This window comes from Centrocercus urophasianus, unplaced genomic scaffold (assembly GCF_019232065.1).
Source record: "Centrocercus urophasianus isolate 14NV4802_14NV808 unplaced genomic scaffold, USGS_Curo_1.0 seq_11, whole genome shotgun sequence".
Taxonomy (NCBI): domain Eukaryota; kingdom Metazoa; phylum Chordata; class Aves; order Galliformes; family Phasianidae; genus Centrocercus; species Centrocercus urophasianus.
In genome coordinates, this window is record NW_024884253.1 from 40,858,500 (window position 1) to 40,878,826 (window position 20,327).

A 20,327-nucleotide genomic window follows, 5' to 3' on the forward strand; every position below is an offset into this window, starting at 1 on the left:
TTTTTTTTTTTTTTTTTTTTTTTTTTTTTTTTTTTGTTCCAGTTTTTTCTCAGTTGGACAAGGCTAGTAGTGATCTTTATTTGGAGCTTTTTGTTGCAATGAATTCCATATCTCCTGAAATACTGGACTGATAATTCATGTTGCTTGGCATTGCATTTCCTTCCTTATTGTCCAGCTGAACTTCCATTATGCTGACAATTATGTATTTTATTTTTTTTTAAGTCTGGGGAAACGTTTGTCTCTCCTACTTTTCTCTTCCATGTATTCTATTGTCTTAGCGTGGGTTTGTGTTATGGCAGACAGGAAAACCACTGTGTTCAGCACACACAGAAAAGTGTTCCATCTTCCTACTGTTCCAGAAAGATAGAAACTAAGTTTTTATGTTGAGTAAGAGGACATACTGAGGAAAAAAGAGTATGTGTTGGATCAGGTAGACATTTTATCTAACCCAGTATTCCACCTCTGATACCACTTACCCAGGTTGTCTATAGCAAGAGGGCAAGAAGGCTGTAATCTCCTCTCCTGAATATTTCCCCAACATTAAGATATTCAGTTGCATTTTTTTTTGCAATTTTTTTAATTTAATAATCCACAGTGGATATTTTGTGTCCCTTTTTAATATCTGTTTTCGGTATTCACAAGGCTCCACACACCTTAGCTACAGAAAATGCAAAGAAATACCTTCCTTCATTTGTTTTTATTATGATATTTTCAGGTTTCATCTGGATTTATCTGCTTTTGAGACTCAAGTTTTATTTCATGTAAGAGCCTTCAGGAAATTCCTCTGAATTCTACTTGTTTTTCTCACTGAAGAAAGTAACTTCATTTAATGGAGAAATGTAGAAAGTATTTTTTTCTGTATTTTGCACATCAGTTCCTGAATGTCCAAAGAGCTCAAATGTACCTGTTGGTGAAGACTGGCATATCATAAGTAGTATATGGTTTCAAATTTTGACGAAGAGAATAAAGACAAGAATCTTAGGGCTTGTTACCAGTTAGCAAATCTTCAAATTCAGAAGCTCAGCTACCAGAGGTGTATCAAATGCAATGATTACCTACTTACATATCTATCTTACTGTATCGTAAATCTTGAGATTCATATCCCTGTTTTGCTAGAATAGGAAACATACCAAATTTGGTTGCAGTTTGATCGTTCCTCTCTCTCATAAAGATGGAGTGCTCATAAATATGTCTTTTTCATGTCAAAATGTTTGAATCATTTTAAGTTACATATGAAAAAACAAAACAAAACAGTAGGACTTCAGTAGGTTAGACTCAGGTATATATATATTGAGGCAAATAACTGTATTGATGTTAATATTCCAGAAACAAGTTTTGATGTTAATATTCCAGAAACAAGTTTTTCTTTGACTTCCCAATATTCCTTATGTATGCAAAGATGCTGTCAATGTTGAAAACAGTACTTGTTTTGTGTACTGAATGTCAGTATATTAATATCGGTCATTGTATATTTGTTTATGAAAATATCAGCTTTAAAAAAAGCTTGAGATTTCTGGAAGATGGCATAGCATTTTAGTATTTAATGACACATAGAGTGACGGTTCTGCACAGAAGAATTTTCAGATTTGAATGCATAACCATGGCAATTTTCTAGCATAAGTTTTCTGAAAATGTGTATAAATATAGATAGAAAAGTAAATGTATCTTGATTAAGACATTGCATATTTAAAAAAAAAAAAGTAAGAGTTGTTAGCAGGCTAACTGTCTTGGGAACTCCCGAATTCAAAGCAGCTCTGTGGGATAGCTGTGAATCTGTTCAGGCATTTCTCTTGGATAGCTTTGTCTTTAAAAAGTGAGACTCCGAATTACTCTCTCGGGAGTAAACTCAAAAAACTTGAGACTTCTTCAGCATTATGCACTGTGAACCCAGAAGAACTGGGACTTTATTAGTCCGGTAATTCAATACATTTTAAAAAAATAAATCAGGGAAGATATTAAAGCAAGGCTTGCATTTTATTGAAAGTCCTTAGTCTTCTTTGGCTCTGGGCAAAATTGTATCTATAACATATGGTGATTTGTATCTAAAACATTAGTGATTTTTAGAATGGTCCCAGCTCATGCGCTTGTGTTGCCCTTCCAAATAGAGCTTGACTAGCTGCAACAGAGTCTGGCTCTTTTAGTAATCATGTATAAATAATGACTTGAACCATCAACCAGTGATCTGAGAAAATAAATCTAAACCTCTTTATGCTCAATATTTCTTTTCTGCCTCACGTGTATCTTTTGATTTGCACAGTGTTCTATCAAAGGGAAGAAGTGTCAGGGAAGTGAAAAGAGTAACAGCTGAATGCTACCAGAGTAGTATTCTCCTACCAGAAATGCAACTACAATGGTTTATGAACTCTTTCTTTGGATTTTGGCATTGCCATTACTTGGTGGTTTCTGACTGTCAAATCAGAGGGCTGCCATTTCTCCTGCTGGACAGAGAGGCTCCATTCAGGGAGCACCTTATGGTGGCATTGTTCCAACTGCTCTACCTCTTCTGATAGCTCTGCTTTTCAGCAAGGGTTTCCATAGCACATAGCATTACAAATCGTCCATAAAAATCATAAAAACTCAACTTGTTTTCAACCATACTTTTGTAACTTGAGAAACTTTTAGACTAAACTTTTAAACTTCTGTGTTATAAGACTTTGAAATATTGCCTTAGATTACGGCAACCATTCTTCATATGGACATCTTGGTTTAATTAGATGGCCCAGACTTGTACATAATTGTAAGCCATCCTGTACTCCTCCACTTTATTATGTGCATCTGAATTTAACAGAAGTACCTCCCAAATACAACAGGCAACAGCTTACATAAATTTAACAAGCATTAAGCTTGCCCATTGATCTTCCTTGTGCATCTCTCCTCTCTAATGGGTGGTATCATCATCACTCGCTATCCTATTTTAAAAATACATTTTAGGGATATGCACTTAAAGCATATCTCAAAAAATATTTTTAAAACTGGAGATCAGGCATCCTGTTTTGTACTTATGAAGCTAGAAGAAATTTTCATTCATCTAACTACGGATAAGTCCAGTTGGGATTCCCTCTCATAAAATGCATGTTTTTATGAAAAAATAAAAATGAAAGCAGAATTCCTTGATGTAAGTCAATTTTAAATTAAATCAGATTGTCTGTGTAACTTAGATAAAATACCTTAGAAAATTCTACAACTGTTGCAAAGTCATGGATTATAATTACAGGAAATTCAGAGATCATTTTGAAAAACAATGGAAATTCGTCTGATTATGGAAGCACACTTACCAAACAGTTCACCTGGTAGCGAACCATGATGGCTGATAATTAAATTAGACTTTAAAATCAAGTCAATCAAATTATGATTGGGAAACTTTACGATTATTTATTAAAAAAAAAAAAAAAAAGGTGATTATTGCATTCTCTCCTTTTTTGTATAACATGGAAAAAGAGATTTAAACAGTAAAATGTGAAAAAAAATAGTGGATCTTTTGGTAATTAAGACAAAATAATTTTTATACAGAAAGAGGACTTATGTAGTAAGGTAGAAGAGTATTTTTTTCTAGTAGTTTCTATTGTAACTATTTTAAAACTTTATTTTGGTTTATTTTCCTGAGAAAATAATGTTTTTTTAATTTTTAATTAGTAATTTTTAATTTTTAATAGTATTAATTTCAGTATAAGTGTTTTAGCAAAATTCTAAACACTGTGAAATCATTTGTAGATTTCTTATTGGTTTCACTGAAACCATAATCTTATCTATATTTTAGAGATGCTCATGAGGGAATGAGTCAAAGAAACTGTGGAAGTGAACTGTAATTTTGTTTCTCAGAAGGGCATTTTGTAGTGATTGTAATCAATTACTTTTCTCTTTAGGCCAATCTGGAGCAAATTATTAGAGAAAATCTGTTGCTAGCTAAGGAATATCAAATGTCTCAGAAATGCTACCTAAACTGTAAAGAAAGTCTCACACAACTCTACGACAGTAGAATCAAGGTGGAAGATTCATTTAGAGATCATCAGCAGGTAAAGTGCTAACATCACTCATTCGATTAACGTATTTCCTATTTAAAATGCATTTGATCAATAATGCCTATGGAATATATGCTAGCAATATGTCAACTATCATGTGTATTTTTTTTTCTTCTTGAGCATTTTTTATATTTTCACTTCTTTGCTTGCTTGCTTGTTTTTCTGTTTTGTTTTGTTTTTTACTTTACAGAGCTGTTATATAAGGTATTAATTATTCATTGCCATAGTTCTGGGTTTTTTTTTTTTTTTTTTTTTTTTTTTTTTTTTTTTTAAACCTGGAGTGTATTTATTTTTGTACAAAACTGTATTACCCAGCATAGTATCCAGCACCCTAACATTATGCATTTCTATCAAATAGTCTTTCAGGGGAATTGTGAGCTTTATAACAGCTATAATCAGACACTGCAAACGTTTAATGTAGGAAACATATACATGAAAATGAAAAAAACCTTAAAATCTAGTTTGATAACTTCCATGGTGGAGGTATACTGCTGAGGTATGTTCTCTTGAATAATTAGTTACATTTGAATAGGGCTTCTTTTTGTTTAAATTTAACAGTGTTGTGGAACATAAATTGAGATGTTGTAAAACCATTTTCAAATGGTTTTTTCTTTTTTTTCTTTGCTTTGCATCTATAGATCTCAGAATGAGCATCGACTATATCAGCATTAACTATAACTAAATCAAAAATATTATCTAGGTATGTTAACCAGACTATTGCTTGGTTGTCTTTCATGTCTGTATTTCTGAAAATTAGTACACGTGTAAGTAATCATGTACAAAAATTGTAGGTTAATGTCAACAGTTTCAGGTAAGAATGTTTATTAACTTTGGTCATGGATGCAGGAATCAGATCCTGTCAATATTAATATTTCAGTTCATTTTCTAAAAATGCAGTGAAGAAGTTTTCAAATAAATAAATGAAATGTGAAGTTCAAATTATTAGTAGTACTTTACTTGTATTAGTCCCCTTAGTCCCTCTTATGTCCTATACCTGTATCTTCAGCCATTACTCATTTCCCGCACACCACTTCAGTAAATCTCTGACTGAAATTCAGCATACTTTGAATTTCAATTTGTTCCTTCTAAGGTATTCTTGTTAACTACGCACCTTTCTATATTTCAAGAACAAAAATATGTTTAAGTCATAAATTCCCAGAGATAAGAGTATTGGAGAACAAGTTGAAGATCAAAACATAAATAATTGAAGAAATTCTGTTCTATTTCTCATCACCAAGCGAGTGCTAATTATGCTCCCTAAATATGATCTAAAGGCAAAGCTGTGAGCACTGAGATGTTTCTTAGCATGAGTGGGTTATAGAAGGAATTGAAAATATTTTTTCTGAATACGAAATTAGGGCCTACTCACTATAATGCTTTCTAAAGAAAAATATATCTGTGTTAGGTAATCTGGACTTTTAATTTCTTTGGATATAAGAATGCCTTCTGGATGTAATTGTTCTTGGTAATATTTGTGAAACAGATTTCCCACTCAGCAGTTTACCTCTTCTGGACACAGTGTGGGTGATATTATCATACATCTCGGTGAGGTAATATGGAAGCAAACAAAATCGCAAATGAGTTGGCATATATTATTGCTTTTTTCCTTCTCAATTTGAATACAATAAAATAAACATAGTAAAATATAGCAAAATTGCATTGCAATACCAACAGGATCTAGCTTCATCAGCTCTGCCACATAATCATTTGTTTGGCTTTTTAAAATCTTGTTTATGAAGAAAATGGTTATGAGTATGATACTATTCTATAGAAGCTTATAAGCAGCATTACAACATGTGTACCTAGTTTATGGTAGAAATTAGTGATGGGAATATTTAGGCTGACAGTCCTCAGTACCATTTAGTAGCAATATATATACGAAGATGAGAAACTCTATTGAGAATATTAATTTTGTGAATTACAGTGACAACTACTGTGATTTCCTTTCTGATAACTCTTCACTATGTTAAGGGACTAACTAGTCCAGCAATTGAGGCAAAACACATCTATCACTATCACAGTGTATTTAGCAGTTATGACAAAGGGAAAGAAGGTGCTGACTACATACAGAGCCTTTAAAAAGAAGGTGTTCTTTCTTCTTAGTTTTTTTTTTTTTTTTTTTTTTTTTTTTTTTTTTTTTTTAAGTGAATTACAGCTGCAATGGAAAATCAATTCTGAGGGAGTATCACAGTAATGATTTTTCTAGGTGTTGCACTACGTACCTGCATTACAATGTGCAGACTTCAAGAAGTGTGTTCATCCATTCCTAAATCCTGAGGACTTTCTTCTCTTAATATCCTATATATATATTATTATATATTATTATTATACTATTTATATGCTATTTATAATATGCTGTATTATTACTATATATTATTATACTCAAAATGAGAAGCTAGTTTTTATGAATACTGATGCTAAAAGCAATCTACTAATATTAAATTGTTTGGCATATTTTAAGTGGATGTAGTAACTGCTTTAACTAATGAAGTAGGTTTACTTTGGGATCCTATGCAGCTGCTTTGTTCAGTCCCAGAAAAGGCTCTGTCTTGATAGCTGAAATAATGTCTTTGGTAACATGATGTGTTTTATCATGATCTTGCAAGCTTCTATGTACTGAGGAAGGTGCACTTATGAACAGGGAGGATACACACCACCGAATCGAGGAGCTATGCCCGTGGAAAGCATAATACTCTCTTCTGCATAGTGAATGCAAAGGAATGCTATTGGAGGAGGAAAGGATTATTTTTTTAATTCTGCTATTCAGACGCAGTGGCTGAGACAAGGTTTTCATATCCCACTGCTGTTGTCTGAATTTCTACCTATCATGCTATAGGAGATTATAGCCTGATGGAAAACACACGGGCAAGTTTCAACTTTGCTGCAATTTCTGCTTCCTTCAATTCTTGTGATTAATTAAGTTACTATGTAGCACTGGTTATACACTTGTTTTTGCAGGTGTATAGTACGCTTCTGCCTTTGTTTTCTTCACCCTATTATTATACTACAAATTCTTCCATTCTGACAAATTCTATGAGATTTTACGTTTTTGCTGGGCTTCTGAAATCAAAAAGCTAGCTAGCAGTATCAACATTCACTTGGAAGGGTTGAAGTTTCAAATGTTCTTTTTTGAATTTGTTCTGGAAATGTTAACAGGTTTGCAAACTAGTGCCAGAAATACTTGTGTGCATGATGACCAAAACTAGTTATTTACCATATCCTTTTTATTCTGGGCAATCTTGGAATACCTATCCCAAGAATGAAATCTTTTACTTCCATTGTATTTTGCTAATAAATTAGTGATTGTACTGTAGGCATCAGTTTGATCTCTTGAAATTAGGGTTGATTCCAAAATATAGGGATATATCATTATATGCTAACAAACTATTTACTTGAATCTGTTTAACAGAACTTTAAGAATTATTTTTGTTCATGTAATCTGCATTTTAAAAAAATCTCCCTGAAAACTACTATTAGTTTAAAATTTAAGTAAAAATTCACTCTCATATTCAGGTTCTGTTCAGGAGGTCATATTACACAGAGGATGTGGGAGGAATCTATTGATTTCTCGTTTCCTTTTTTTTTTACTTTCAGGATAAGTGACATATTATTGCAGTAAAACATATGTAGGGTCAATTCATTCTGAATAGTTATTAGAAACCATGATAACAAAAGTCATTACACTGCAGTTCAGTTTTGACAGTAAAATTTCTGCAACATTATCACAAATCCTCACGCATTAGTGCAATGATCCTTACTATAGTTTCATATTAGAATCAAAAGACTGCTGTAGCATGCTTGATACAAAAAGTCATGCAAGTGAAGTGAAGTTCTTTTATGCTTTTATATAAACATTTTCATGTCTTTCTTATGTATGTGTTTGGCTCTGAGCCCTCTTGGAAATTACTGCCTTTAGTATTTTGTTCAGCTGGGATACAGGTTTGTGGGTTTTTTTGTTTTTTTTTAAATGAAGTTCTCATTGTTTTGAATCACTAAATAGAATATAAAGTAAATCTGATGCATTTCAGTTTATGCAATTAACTTTTGATTTTGTGGTTCCCATTCACTGACCTTAATGACAAAAAACAAAAACAAACATTATTTGTAAACAAAAAAAAACAATTTCTGTCTTTAAACTGTATTTTTGCCTATTCAGTTCACTGTGGAGATCTTGGATTGTTTCATATCTTCACAAGACTAATAATGAAAGCACTGATAATGTTACATGAAGAAAACAGACCTCCATACCTATTTCCTCACAAGTCTTAAATGAAAAAGAAACCTATTAAGGATTCAATGTGAAAGAAAATTATCATAAAAGAAATATCAGAATTTCTATTCTGTAAATGTTTAATCAGTTTTCACATCTGTTTTGATTAAGACTAGAAATTAGTGATGGAACTGATTTTTCTTTTCTTTTGCAGATGTAACAAGACTAAATAATAGCTTTTAAGCAAAAGTGTGTCATTTACAGTTTTCCTGAGTTTTTTTCTGATGTTAGAATTTTGACACCATGATAGGTTCTCAGAATACACAACTTCATATAAAAACAGAAGGAAAAGATTTGTCTTCCCTAAGCCTTTTATTATGCAAATTTGCTAAACTTTCATTGAGCTAATTATATTTAAACAATGTAAGCATCAAATTAATTATAATTAAATTTAAATCAATAACTCTGTAAGTTCAGATGACTCCATAAGAAAATTCATACAAGCAGGCAATCAAATCATACTATTGGTTTGGCAGCAAAACAAAGTTGTTGAAATAATTTAAAGAAAGTCCATTTCCTTTCTGTATGTATCAGCCATATCAATGGCTGGTCAGATTAGATTTGCAAACTATAGTCAGGGAACAGGATGTCTGTAGGACTCAAATGTTATTTCCAACAGAAAGTTCCAGAGGATGTCATTATAGGAAGTGAAATCTCTTTATTTTGCCGTAAAAAATTATACAGAAATCTGATAATTCCTTTAGGTATTTGTTTTAGAACTTGGGTGTTCTCTAGTGCTGCTGGAGAAAAGATTAAAAAGCCTTTTTCCAAGCAATGTTTTTTAATCAAAGACAGAGCTTTTCATTTTTCCCCCACATCTGTATGCCTATTCCAGTCTCCGTTTGGTATAGAGTAAACAGAATAGGAAGACAAATTGTGCTATCTTCTCTACCAAAGTAGAAATGGACATTTTTAGCAGTCCTTGAACTTGACAGTTCTTTCTAACACATAGATACCTATTAATGTGCCTATATGAATAATGTGCAGAAACGACCTGTTCTCTACTTCCTCTTGTTCGGTCAGGAGGTAGATTCTGTCCCATGGTTGATTTTTTAGGATCCAGGAAAATATTATTAAGCCAAGAGAATTAACTTTGTGTAGATTTTGCAAAACAATTGCCTTTGGAAGTAAAACTTACCCTGACCTTAGTGTTCGAGCAGTTTTGCATTAGGGAACCTATGTACCAGTGCTGACTTCACCCATTATCTATGCTACATACTTGTTCCTTCTAATAACGTTTAATAGTGATTTTAGAATTGTTACTGTCACAGATACGTTTAATCAAAATCAGGCAGAAGATCTTCCATTATTGAAAACAAAATCAACTAAAAAAAATTTAGTTATTTTCTTTTGTTTACGTTTATAGCAGGCAAGCTGAGTGACTGCAGAGTAGCAGTGAACAACTTCCTTAAGAAAAGTTCAAAAAATGTATATATCTTATTTTATATACTTCACATTCATTTTTTAACCACATGGATTAATAGATTGAGATTTACGTTCTTATTAGCTACATAAACTCACGTTCATTCACATCAACTTCAAACTTACATTAAGGGCATCATTAAGGTCACAGTGTTACAGCTTAATCTTACAAATACTTTCTGAAAATATTTAGTGTCATAATAGTTTAACTGAGCCTTTAATAACAGACAAAAACACAGCAAACAACAAACAAAATGCTCTAACTTAATAAAAGTCATTCTTTTGCTTTCATTTTTAGCTCATGAACAGCATTATTAGAATCTTTCAGGATTGTAAAGCACACCTACTTTGTAACTCATCTCAAATGCCTTATTAGGGGTACTTTTGTTAAAATCTTATTAGGCCTGTATTTTCTATACTTATATGCTTGAAAAGCTAAAACATTCTTAATAGTTTAACATATAAGATTAATGTGCCCTGTTATGCAAACTGTTATTCCAGAAACTGGTAGAAACTTTTGTATTGCACTTCTACTTGGAATTAAATCCATTAATCAGAAGGAATGGTCTCAACAAGAATTAGCTGGAAAAAGTTTTGATGAAACAATTTTCATATGAAATGTTGTGGTGAAGTTCCACATGCATTTATGTGTACTTTGAACCAGTCTTCTGAATGTATGGCTCGAGGACCTCTGTGGGAGCCAGCGCTTCAGTGGCTGCAGTCAGTTGCTGAGGCAACCAGCCAGCATAGATTTTTTTTAAGCCAGGCGTCTTTGCTGTTTTGCTAACTCCCAAGGACACTTGTCCCAATGAAGTAGATTGAGGCAGACGTAGCATTTGAGGGCAGAAATCATATTCATTATCTGTAATTATGTACAATTGACAAAACTCTTAGGTTGGAATATAAGATTATACAAGGAAAGTCTTGCCAATTGGTAGAGCCAAGCTGTGCAAGTATATTTTTGTTAGAAATTAATACGAAGAGAAGATAATATAAAGAATTCTCAAAATCATTTTCAGACTAATCTGAAGCAAAGATTTTTCAGAACTTGAGACAAAAAAAAAATGCTGGAGGTTGGGGAAAACAAATATTTCTTTTCCAAATAATGTTTGTTTGTTTTGATTAAAAATAAAATGTTTGGAAATCAATGGATCAAATGCCCCCAGGAAAGAGCATTTTATATTTTTTAGAGAGGAAGACGGAGTACTTCTTCACTTAAATGTCAGCAATGCAAATGCTCTGTATTCCCTCAGATTCAAGTGCTCTGCAGTAATGATTGGAAATGAAATTTCCTCCTTTCCCAAGAACACTTGCATGAATGACCATGTTACAAATTATCCTTGGCTAAGTCTGTTTCAGTTTCTCACTGCAGTCGTACACTGTGAATAATTAGTTTTGGAGGAAACAAAAGGATGAAATCATTAAGGTGTCTGTCTAACAGTAGAACACTGGTCTGAAATAAATATTGGTAGATTACACTAAAAGTAGTTTCATCACTGATACTGAAATAAGCAACCTCTGAGTAACATAGGTCTCAGGGTTGGGCCTGCCCAGGTGTGCGATACCTTCTTTCACATCTTTGTTGTAAACGGGACAGTGGGAATGTGAATTTGAGTCTTCCTGTTCTTGAGAACACGTAAGCCCAGAATAATTCTGCAGTTAGAGTACAGTTCCTTCATAACTCTCAGGGTTAAAGCTTTTGCCTATGTTACCAAGAAAGGTCGTGTTGGGTGTTAGGAAAGGTTCTTCACCAGTGGTGGGTGTGGAACAGATTGTCCGGGACAATGGTCCTGGCCCCAAGTGCCGTGCTCAGGAAGCACGTGGATAACACTCACAGACATAAGGTTTAAAATTTGGGTGGTCCTGTGTGGAGGCAGGAGTTGGACCCTTGTGGGTCTCTTCCAACTTAGAGCATCACAGAATCACAGTATATTTTATTCTGTGATTCTATCATTACTGCATGACAGGGGACTTCCAGCTGAAATGTACTTCTGGTATCCCTGCTCCTACTCAGCCTCTGTCATATGGATAAGAGGCCTTTTTCTTGCTCTCCGGATACAGTGAGGATGTGGTGAGATACCTGGACAGTTGTTGAGGTGTCTCAGAGATCTGGTTTGTAACATTTCTACCTCTTCAGTAAATAATCACTTTGCCTGTTAAACTGTTCTCATCTGATATTAGATTAAGCCTGTAAAAAAGCCCACTAATTTAGAATATCCACAAATGACAAAGAAGGGGAAAGAATTGATAATTCGAATAGAAAAGAGAGACTACATTTATTCTATTTGCACTGTAATTAGATGTCAGTTCCCACCTTTAGCTAACTTTCTGTTTTATTCTGGGTAATGTGATTGTTGGGATTTCAGCTTTCCTGCATGCTCCTGTCTCTTAGTGAACAACCCTACATATCAGTCAACCTTGTTTTTCAAAATTTCTAGCAGATTTAGGTGGATTTAATCTTTTCCTAAAAACTAGCAGAATATACGGCCTAAGAGAAGACCAGAAGTTTCTTTCTGTATCCTCAAGTTACCCTGCACATCTAAATAACTGCAGCTGCAGTTAACTCCTCCTGCATGCTGGTTGTGTATCTTCCTGGGGTACCAGTTTGGAAAGAGCGAGTAAAATTAAATGACCTGGGTTAGAAGTCACCTACATTTTCTCTAGGGAGCAGCTGGAGGACATCAATTCATGTTCTCAGGTGTGGATACCTCTGAATCACTGGAGCTAAATCCAGGTTTTGGGATCTGTTGGAATGAATTCTTCATGTAAATATTAAAATTATCTATCCCTATTAAAAAGTAGAAAAGATGCTTATTTTCAGATTCTAAAAATAATTTCCTGAATTGGAGAATTAATGATTAATTGTAAAATAAAGAGGATGGGAATGAGGAATTACAGTATGAAAAAGCACCAGGGCTGTTCTAATTTTCAGAGATAAAGTGTGTTGAATGCAGCTTTGCTATCTACTTCCCAGTAATGCAATGTAATTTTGTTAGTCCTAGTGTGTTTTAACACTAAATCTAGACATTCTTGACATTGATTTCAGTGCAATTTGTGTAATAGGTCAAGTAAAGTGGTGCTTATTGACTGCTGATTGTATATGTTTTTCCACCTGAAGTGTTATTGTTAATTGACATACTCTTTCATTTTCTTGAAATAATTTTCACTCTATTTGAATAACTGCCCGTAATTCCCCCTTTGTAAACTGGGTCTGTTTCATGGCAAATATCAAATATAGTTTTGAGAATCAGATAAATTGCAGGCTGTAATTCATTCCTTCAGCAACAGAACATTACAGTAATCAGATTCAAGCTAATTTGTCAAACATAATTTACCTTTAGTGAATATGTGCTGTCTGCCCCTAACTAAATCACCCATTTCTAAATGTCTTGTAATCTTGTCCCATGCCATTATTTCTAGTAATATTCTTGCAAAAGAATCCTGGCTAGCACTAATAGCCTGAAGTTTTCTGAATAATTCTTTGTCTTGACATATTGCAGAATGTTCTACCTCTAACTATGTGATTACAGATCCTGTATTAACAGGTATTAACAGGAGTCTGCTCTTTAGCTTAATTCCTGAAGATTATAGGATTATAGTAAAGGCTATCTAATCATCACATGCTGACTGCTTTATTGGAGCTTGTTGATTGTATTGCCAATGTTGCCTTCAGACTATTTTTTTTGTAATTACGAGTGTGGTGATACGGATGGTACTTTTTGACGCCTTGTTTTCTTCTGAAGAGAGGAAATGGACTAAAGTAACAGAACATATTAGACAGAAACCCAAACATCATTTTAAACAGTAGCAATCTGATTTTCTCATAGGTGTACCACCAAATGATTTGTTTCCTTTTGTTCTTCTATTGAGAAGTAGCTCAGGTTCCTCTGTGGTCCCTCTTGTTTCCTCTACTTGGCTCCAAATGTGTTTCTCCAGCTCTAAGGTTTTCAAAATGACTGCATAAAATAGCAGCATAGACTCCAAGGAAGTTTCCCTTCCTGGAATATCATCTTGGATATGCCTCTTCCTCCGTTGTCTTTTTCTAGATAGAGTATGATCAGTATCTGATCTATCTAGAACTATCTTCAATTCATTCTTGAAAAAATTCCTTTTATGTCTATTTTATTGAAATAATAACTCCTTTTTGTCATTAACCCCAAAAGTCTCCTTTCCTCGGACTCCCCGTGGTAGCCTGCGAGCCTCTTCTTTTCCCTGCATACCAGAATTACAGCAGAACTCCCTTCTGGGTTACTTCCATGAAGAGTGTGAAACAACCAGATTTCCAGGCACTTACTATCTCTCTGGCAGGCATAGATAGCAATTATCCACTGTAATTTTAAAAAGCGTGCATTAAAATCTTGAGGTTATATAGTTTAATTACTCAAGAGATTATTCTGTGACCATGAGTACGTTGACTGTATTAAAGCTACATAACTTGTAGAACATGGAGATCTATGCATTGTCACTACTCTTTGCTAAGTCTGTAAATTCTTCCAAGTATCCTGCAAAGAGAAACCGCCTTTGTGGGTTTTAAATCCCCCACACAGCCTCCAGTGGTCATTGAACTGCCACAAGTCCAGATAAAGCTCAGGGCAGAGAGGCATTAGCCAGCACTCCAGAAGAGGTTCACAAAATAAAAAGCAGCTCTTAAAATCACTTGACCTTAAATGATTGTGGATGCTCTAAAATTTCAGTCTCAAATCCATGGTTACTTTAAAACAGCACTGAAATGAATTCCATCCTGCTGATAATTCTGTCCCTAGGTTTTCATTCTACTGCAAGAAATGTCAGGGTTGTACAGGAGGATGCTGCTCTCACCGTTCTCATCTCATCAAGGTCTGGGTGCACTTGATAAGCTCTACATACACATCTTCTCTAAATGAGAGGATTGGTATATTTGAAAAACCTTTGGGGGATCTGAAAGGTTTGTGATGGAGGGTCAGATAGAAAGAACCAACTGATGGGCTGAACAACCATCATTTGTAACAGTTTAAAAGAAATGTACTTTGCGTGCTCAGTACACTTGTTCCCAAGTCAATGAATGATATGTAATATTGAATCACCGTGTTATTTTCCAGAGAATTATTTTTTACAGTATTAGTGGTGTCCTTTGTGGCTCAGATTCAAATTGCAGCTTTATAGAATGGAGGAAAACTTCCTCATCCTGAGATATAACAAAAATAAATTCACATCCATTCCCTGAAGAAATCTCTATCATGTTACACAAGTTAATATGTAAATGTTTTGAAAATGTGTTTCTTTGGCACCATATTATACATGTAAATGATTACTATTATTTTCTTCCTCTGTGCATCTGAAAGCTAAAGAATTACTATATAATATGCTATATATATATGTGCGCTTTCTAAACATTATAGTCATTTCAGACAAATTCAAGCTAAGCAAAATGTCAAACTTTGTTTACTAATTTCATTCCTATCTTTTCTTTTAATATCATGTCTTGGTTCTCTAGTTATAACGTAGATGCACCTAAAGTTCACTAGAAACATTTGCCATTAGCTCCTTCTAAAAAAAATTAAATTTGAGGATAATCCTACCTCCAGAGCTTATTCTGTTCCTGGCCATTGACTGTGACAGTGAAAGGCTCATCTGAAAGCAGTGGAGCATCCCATCTAAAAGCATAAAACATATTACATTTCATGAAAAAGCTAATTCAGATTGTTTAATTCTGGTAATATTGCCTCTGTCACCTTCAAAATCAAAATGTTCTTTCCTGTTATTATAAAGAAAACAACCAAATTGCTTAAAAACCCATTTGAATACACAGCTGCCTTATGTTGCATACTAATTTGATTAAAAATGTTTGTGCCTCACCAGCATTTTTTACGTAAAACACAGTGGTGAATTTAACAAAGAAATATATTTGTATTTTAGCAGTTTTTGATGATAGAGTACATTATAGTGTCCTCAGCACCCCTGGACCAAACAAAGATCTTGCTGCATTATTGGAAGGCTTTAAACTGAATGTCTTGCTGTATTTGTTTGCTCAGTGCTTTGGGCACTGTGCCAACCTCATTGTGAATAACTGCATTAGTCAAGTGTATCCAAATTATTACAACACAGCGTCCATCCCAGTTATTGCTGTTGAAGCATTTTCTGAATCTTCACATCAGAAACATCTATTTGAGGGGAGAGCTTTACATAAATTCAGGCCAATTTTAATTTTAGACAGAAAATCTTAACATCTTTACAAGTGGCTTGTGTAACTAGATTTTCCTAGAAAGAATAATTAGAAAGTAATTGTACTACTTTTGTTTACTTATTATGAACACCTTGCCTAAAGTGAGGATCTGCCATGACAATAGAATGAAGAAAAGAGGAGCCAGAGCACAATTGACAGTATTTATTTTTCAGCTTACGGAAAAAGTATTGTGAACATCGTCTCCCCTCCTTCCATCTTCACTCTACCCATCTGAACTCCTCATTCCTTGATAGAGATGATGATGCAGTAAGCCTTAGTTGATTTCTAATTATCTAATTGCCTTCAAAAGAGTGACTGCAGTCTGTGTATCATTCTTTTCTCTCCTAGTGGAGTTCGTTCTCCTGATGCAGAGATGTCTATTGTTTCTCATGGCAGCAACCCCTGTGCTAAAATGTCTGCAAGATACAGAATGTGAAGATAACCATATTCCCACCCTTCCATTTCAGAATAGCTCAGGTCAAGGTGGTCTAATGGGTTGCAAAATAATCTAACAATGTTATCTTTGCAGCCCTTGCTGGCTTACTTCTTATATTTGGCCAATTTGTATTACTCCACAGTTTCTAGCTCAGCATAACCTTTGTCTTGAAATATAGTTTAAGCAAGCGAGATTGGACCTGTGTGATAGCTGCATGTCATTCAAGAGATGTGGCCTCATCATTTGTGTTACGTACACCTGTCAAGACAAAGAAATCTCTCTCCTCCTCAGTTCAGAGCCTGTTTTCCTTCTCCTACAGTAAACAGTAATTTTCCTCCTTATCTAGCCCTATTGAAACAAGACTTCAAATCGGCACATTAGTGATATGTCTTCAAACTTTTATTCACACTATCCTTTACCTTTTGTTCTCAACATCAGCTTCATCAGCGTTATGTTCTCTCCAACCTAAAGCCTCATTGCTAGGAATGAAAATGCAAGGCTCTTGTACTTGCATATGTTACTGAGATCATTGAAGGATTTGGTATGGGAATAATTTGGATAGTCCTAAACAGCTGATAGTTTGGCCTGGTGCACTAAAAAATCAGAAAAGTATATATATTATTATGCCATGAAGATCTAAAGTATCATCTACTGAACTTGGTTAGAGACAGGAGTTACTCGTTCTGTGAGTTGCTGTAATACCTGACATTATATTGAAAAGCAAAATTCTCCGAATTTCCTATGAAAGAAACATTTCAAAGCTATTTACTATGAAACATTCACGTTTTACTTCATCGTGTTCGTCCCTTGTCTCTGCTCTGAGGTCTAATTCAAAGCAAGCAATAAGCAGAGTTCATTCTGATGGCTGGTCTCAGCTCAACGTAGCAATTTTGGGGTGCTACTAGCATCACTTCTTTGTTTCTGCTCCGAAACTTCATCAGTCAGAACTGAATGCTGAATTCCAAATTCTGCAGTGCTATCCTTTCATAGCGTAGAGGTTGAATGATCTGCCCAACTGAGGAGAGTTTGTTTCTCTGCTATGCAAAATACATGTGCAAAATATAGAAATGGGAATAAATTTCACAAGATTCACTTAACTGGCTAAATAACAAGATTTTCAATATGAGTACATCATTATCACGTTTTGGATTTGAAATATTTTGTCACACTAACATAACTCAGAACAAAATTACAAGCTTTAATGGCAGACTACCATATACAAGTTTCCTCAAGGATAAAGTAGTCTTGATTTTTGACACACGAGCAAGTTATTGTCCATCAGCTGCACAATGGTAAGATCCTGTGAGCACAGTTCTGCAAATAGTACCGTGTACCAGAAGCATGGTAAATTATTGTTCTGTGAGTGAGGGATAAGTGATTTCTCAGTCAGATGTGGATGCGCTTGCAGTACGGATAGACAGAGAGAATTTATGCAGATACGCAAACCATTTAACTAGAGACATAAATACCATGTCTTGTGATGCTATTGATAGGTCTGTATTGCCTTCTGAGCAACACCACAGTATTTCTGTGCCTGTCTTAAATTATCTCACATTGAGAACTCGTTACAGAGTAAAAGAATGCAGTGACTAAACGTCAGAGCAGCTGATGCATGCTAACCTTTTCATGTGTCACAGCCCTCTGACAACTTGAGTTTTACATATGCCTTTGGATTTTTTACATTAAATCATCAACCTGCCAATGTTGTTCCCAAAAGTAACACTCAAAAAATGATTCTGTTGAATGATCAGGGAGCTCTTTTATTTTATTTGGGCAAGAATGAACACTTCTGGAATTTTCTTGGATTTTTTTTGTGACACTTTAGGATTTAGAATTACAGGCAAAGGCATTCTTTCATGAAAAATAGCTAGCGGACTTTCATTTTGATTTTGATTACACTACATGATGCCATTTATACATGCATTTTTGAAAACAGTTATTCATTCAGCAAGAACTCAATCCACTTTCCTAAGCAATCTGATATTTTACATGTACGCTTAACTCTTTGAATGTAGTCTGCTTGCCAATAGCTAAATATCGGGTTCTATAAATGGTCCAAGACTTCAAAGTAGCTAAGGCAGCCATTCGTTTGAAATTCTCTGAAGTTCTTGTAGTGCACATATCCCCCATTGCCTGAGTATATGTATTACCCAAGTGTACTGAGAATACAGGTAGCAACAACAGCCTTTTTATCAGACAGTTAATCTGAGAGACACTCAGGCAGGTTGAAGGTAACCAGTTTACTTTCATGCCGACATGTTAATATTCATCAAGAGATTTGGTGATACTTTTTACCATTTGAAAGATTCTAGAATCATATCATCTTCTCAGTTGAAAGGAGCCTTTTAAAGGTCATCTAGTCCAATTCCTCTGCAATGCAGGGACACCTACAGCTACATCAGCTTGCTCAGAACCCTGTCCAGCCTGACCAAGGGCAGAGCACCCAACACCTCTCTGGGCAATCTGTTCCAATGCCTCATCACACTTATTGTAAAAAACTTCTTCCTTATATCTAGTCATCTCTTATCTTTTCATTTGAAACCATTATCCTATTGCAATAGATCCTGCTAGAGAGTCTGTCTCCTTCCTTCTTATAACCTCCCTTTAGAAAGTTCACTTTCAGGTCTCCCTGTAGCCTTCTCTTCTCTAGGCTGAACAGCCCCTGCTCTCTCAGCCTTTCTTCGCAGGGAGGTTTTTCATCCCTTGGATCATTTGTATGGCCCTTCTCTGCGTGCACTCTAATATGTCCACATCTTCCCTTTGCAGAAAGTTTAATACCTGGTCAGAGTACTTCAGATGAAGCACCAGTGCATAGTAGAAGGGCAGGATCACTTCCTTTGCTCTGCTGGCCATGCTTTTGATGCAGCCCAGGATAAGTTGGCTTTCTGGACAAGAGTGCACCGCTGGCTCACATCCAGTTTACCATCCACCGGCTTGCCAACCTTTCTATTCCCACCAGATATTTTAATCTGCACTTTTTTTCTGTGTTTTTGGGAGGGACGAAGGCTTATGATAATTAATTTCTCTCTCTGCCATGTAAAACTTCCTCTAGAAGGGGTTGTCTTTGATTTCCTTGATTTTGTGGATGTATTTTCTTCCCAGAACATAGATGTGTGACAAACAAGAGACCACGAAGAAAGAATTAAGCCCAAATCTCCTTAGAAAATGGTTTAATCTACTATAACTCAGACGTATCTGTACAGGAGCAGATAGGACATTAAAGACTGTTAATTAAAGATACTATGTCAATGTACAAAATGAGACAAGACAAAATGAGTTCCACCTTTCTTTCTCAGCCATTTTCTTCTATTTAGATGCAAGGTGGTCGAAGTATAGCAAACAAACTGTAAGATAATCTGGTACTTGAAAGATCTTTAGCTACTCTGAGCCTCTGTGTGAGATCCAGAATCCTGCAGCCATTATTTATTTCTAGAATCAAATGGTGGGACAGTAGTAGTTCAGAATTATCACAAGAATACTACAGTTTTCTAATGCATTGCCCATGATCATTGAAAGTACTATCAACCTCTGAATACCGAGTGACAATCAGTGCAAAGATGTCCAGCTGCTGCTTTAAGTCTGGTACTGGGACTTGTGAGCTGGGACACATTGGGCAGATACCCTGCAAGGGTATTTTCTTAAATTAACAGTAGTGAATGGTGCATAAAATTGTCACTAAGATGAATTTATTACTGTACTATTTCTTTTCACATTATTCTGTATGGGGTGCTACCCCAACAGAGTTTCCAATTCAGTAGTATGCCTGAAGCCAGGGGTTTTATCAGCAGTGTGTCAAAGGGTGTCTGGCTCTCATTCATATATAATTTACTCTTATTACCCAAGTTATTTCTATTGTTCTGCACTAACAGTTGTATATTTTCTAATGAAGTTTTAAATCAACTGGGAACCAGGGTATAAAGAGTATTTGAGTATTTTGTGCCAAATATGGATTGTTTGTCTTCCTGTTAGTTATGGATT

At 34.9% G+C, this 20,327-nt stretch overlaps 1 protein-coding gene across 1 annotated transcript in view; it reads left to right on the forward strand.

Annotated features, from left to right (window-relative positions):
- CCDC178 (coiled-coil domain containing 178) overlaps window positions 1–20,327 on the forward strand; it is a 182,148-nt gene that overhangs the window by 126,691 nt on the left and 35,130 nt on the right. The window contains exon 19 of the mRNA XM_042839033.1: window positions 3,864–4,013. Within this exon, the coding sequence (XP_042694967.1) occupies window positions 3,864–4,013 (150 nt within the window). The remainder of the gene's footprint in view (window positions 1–3,863; window positions 4,014–20,327) is intronic.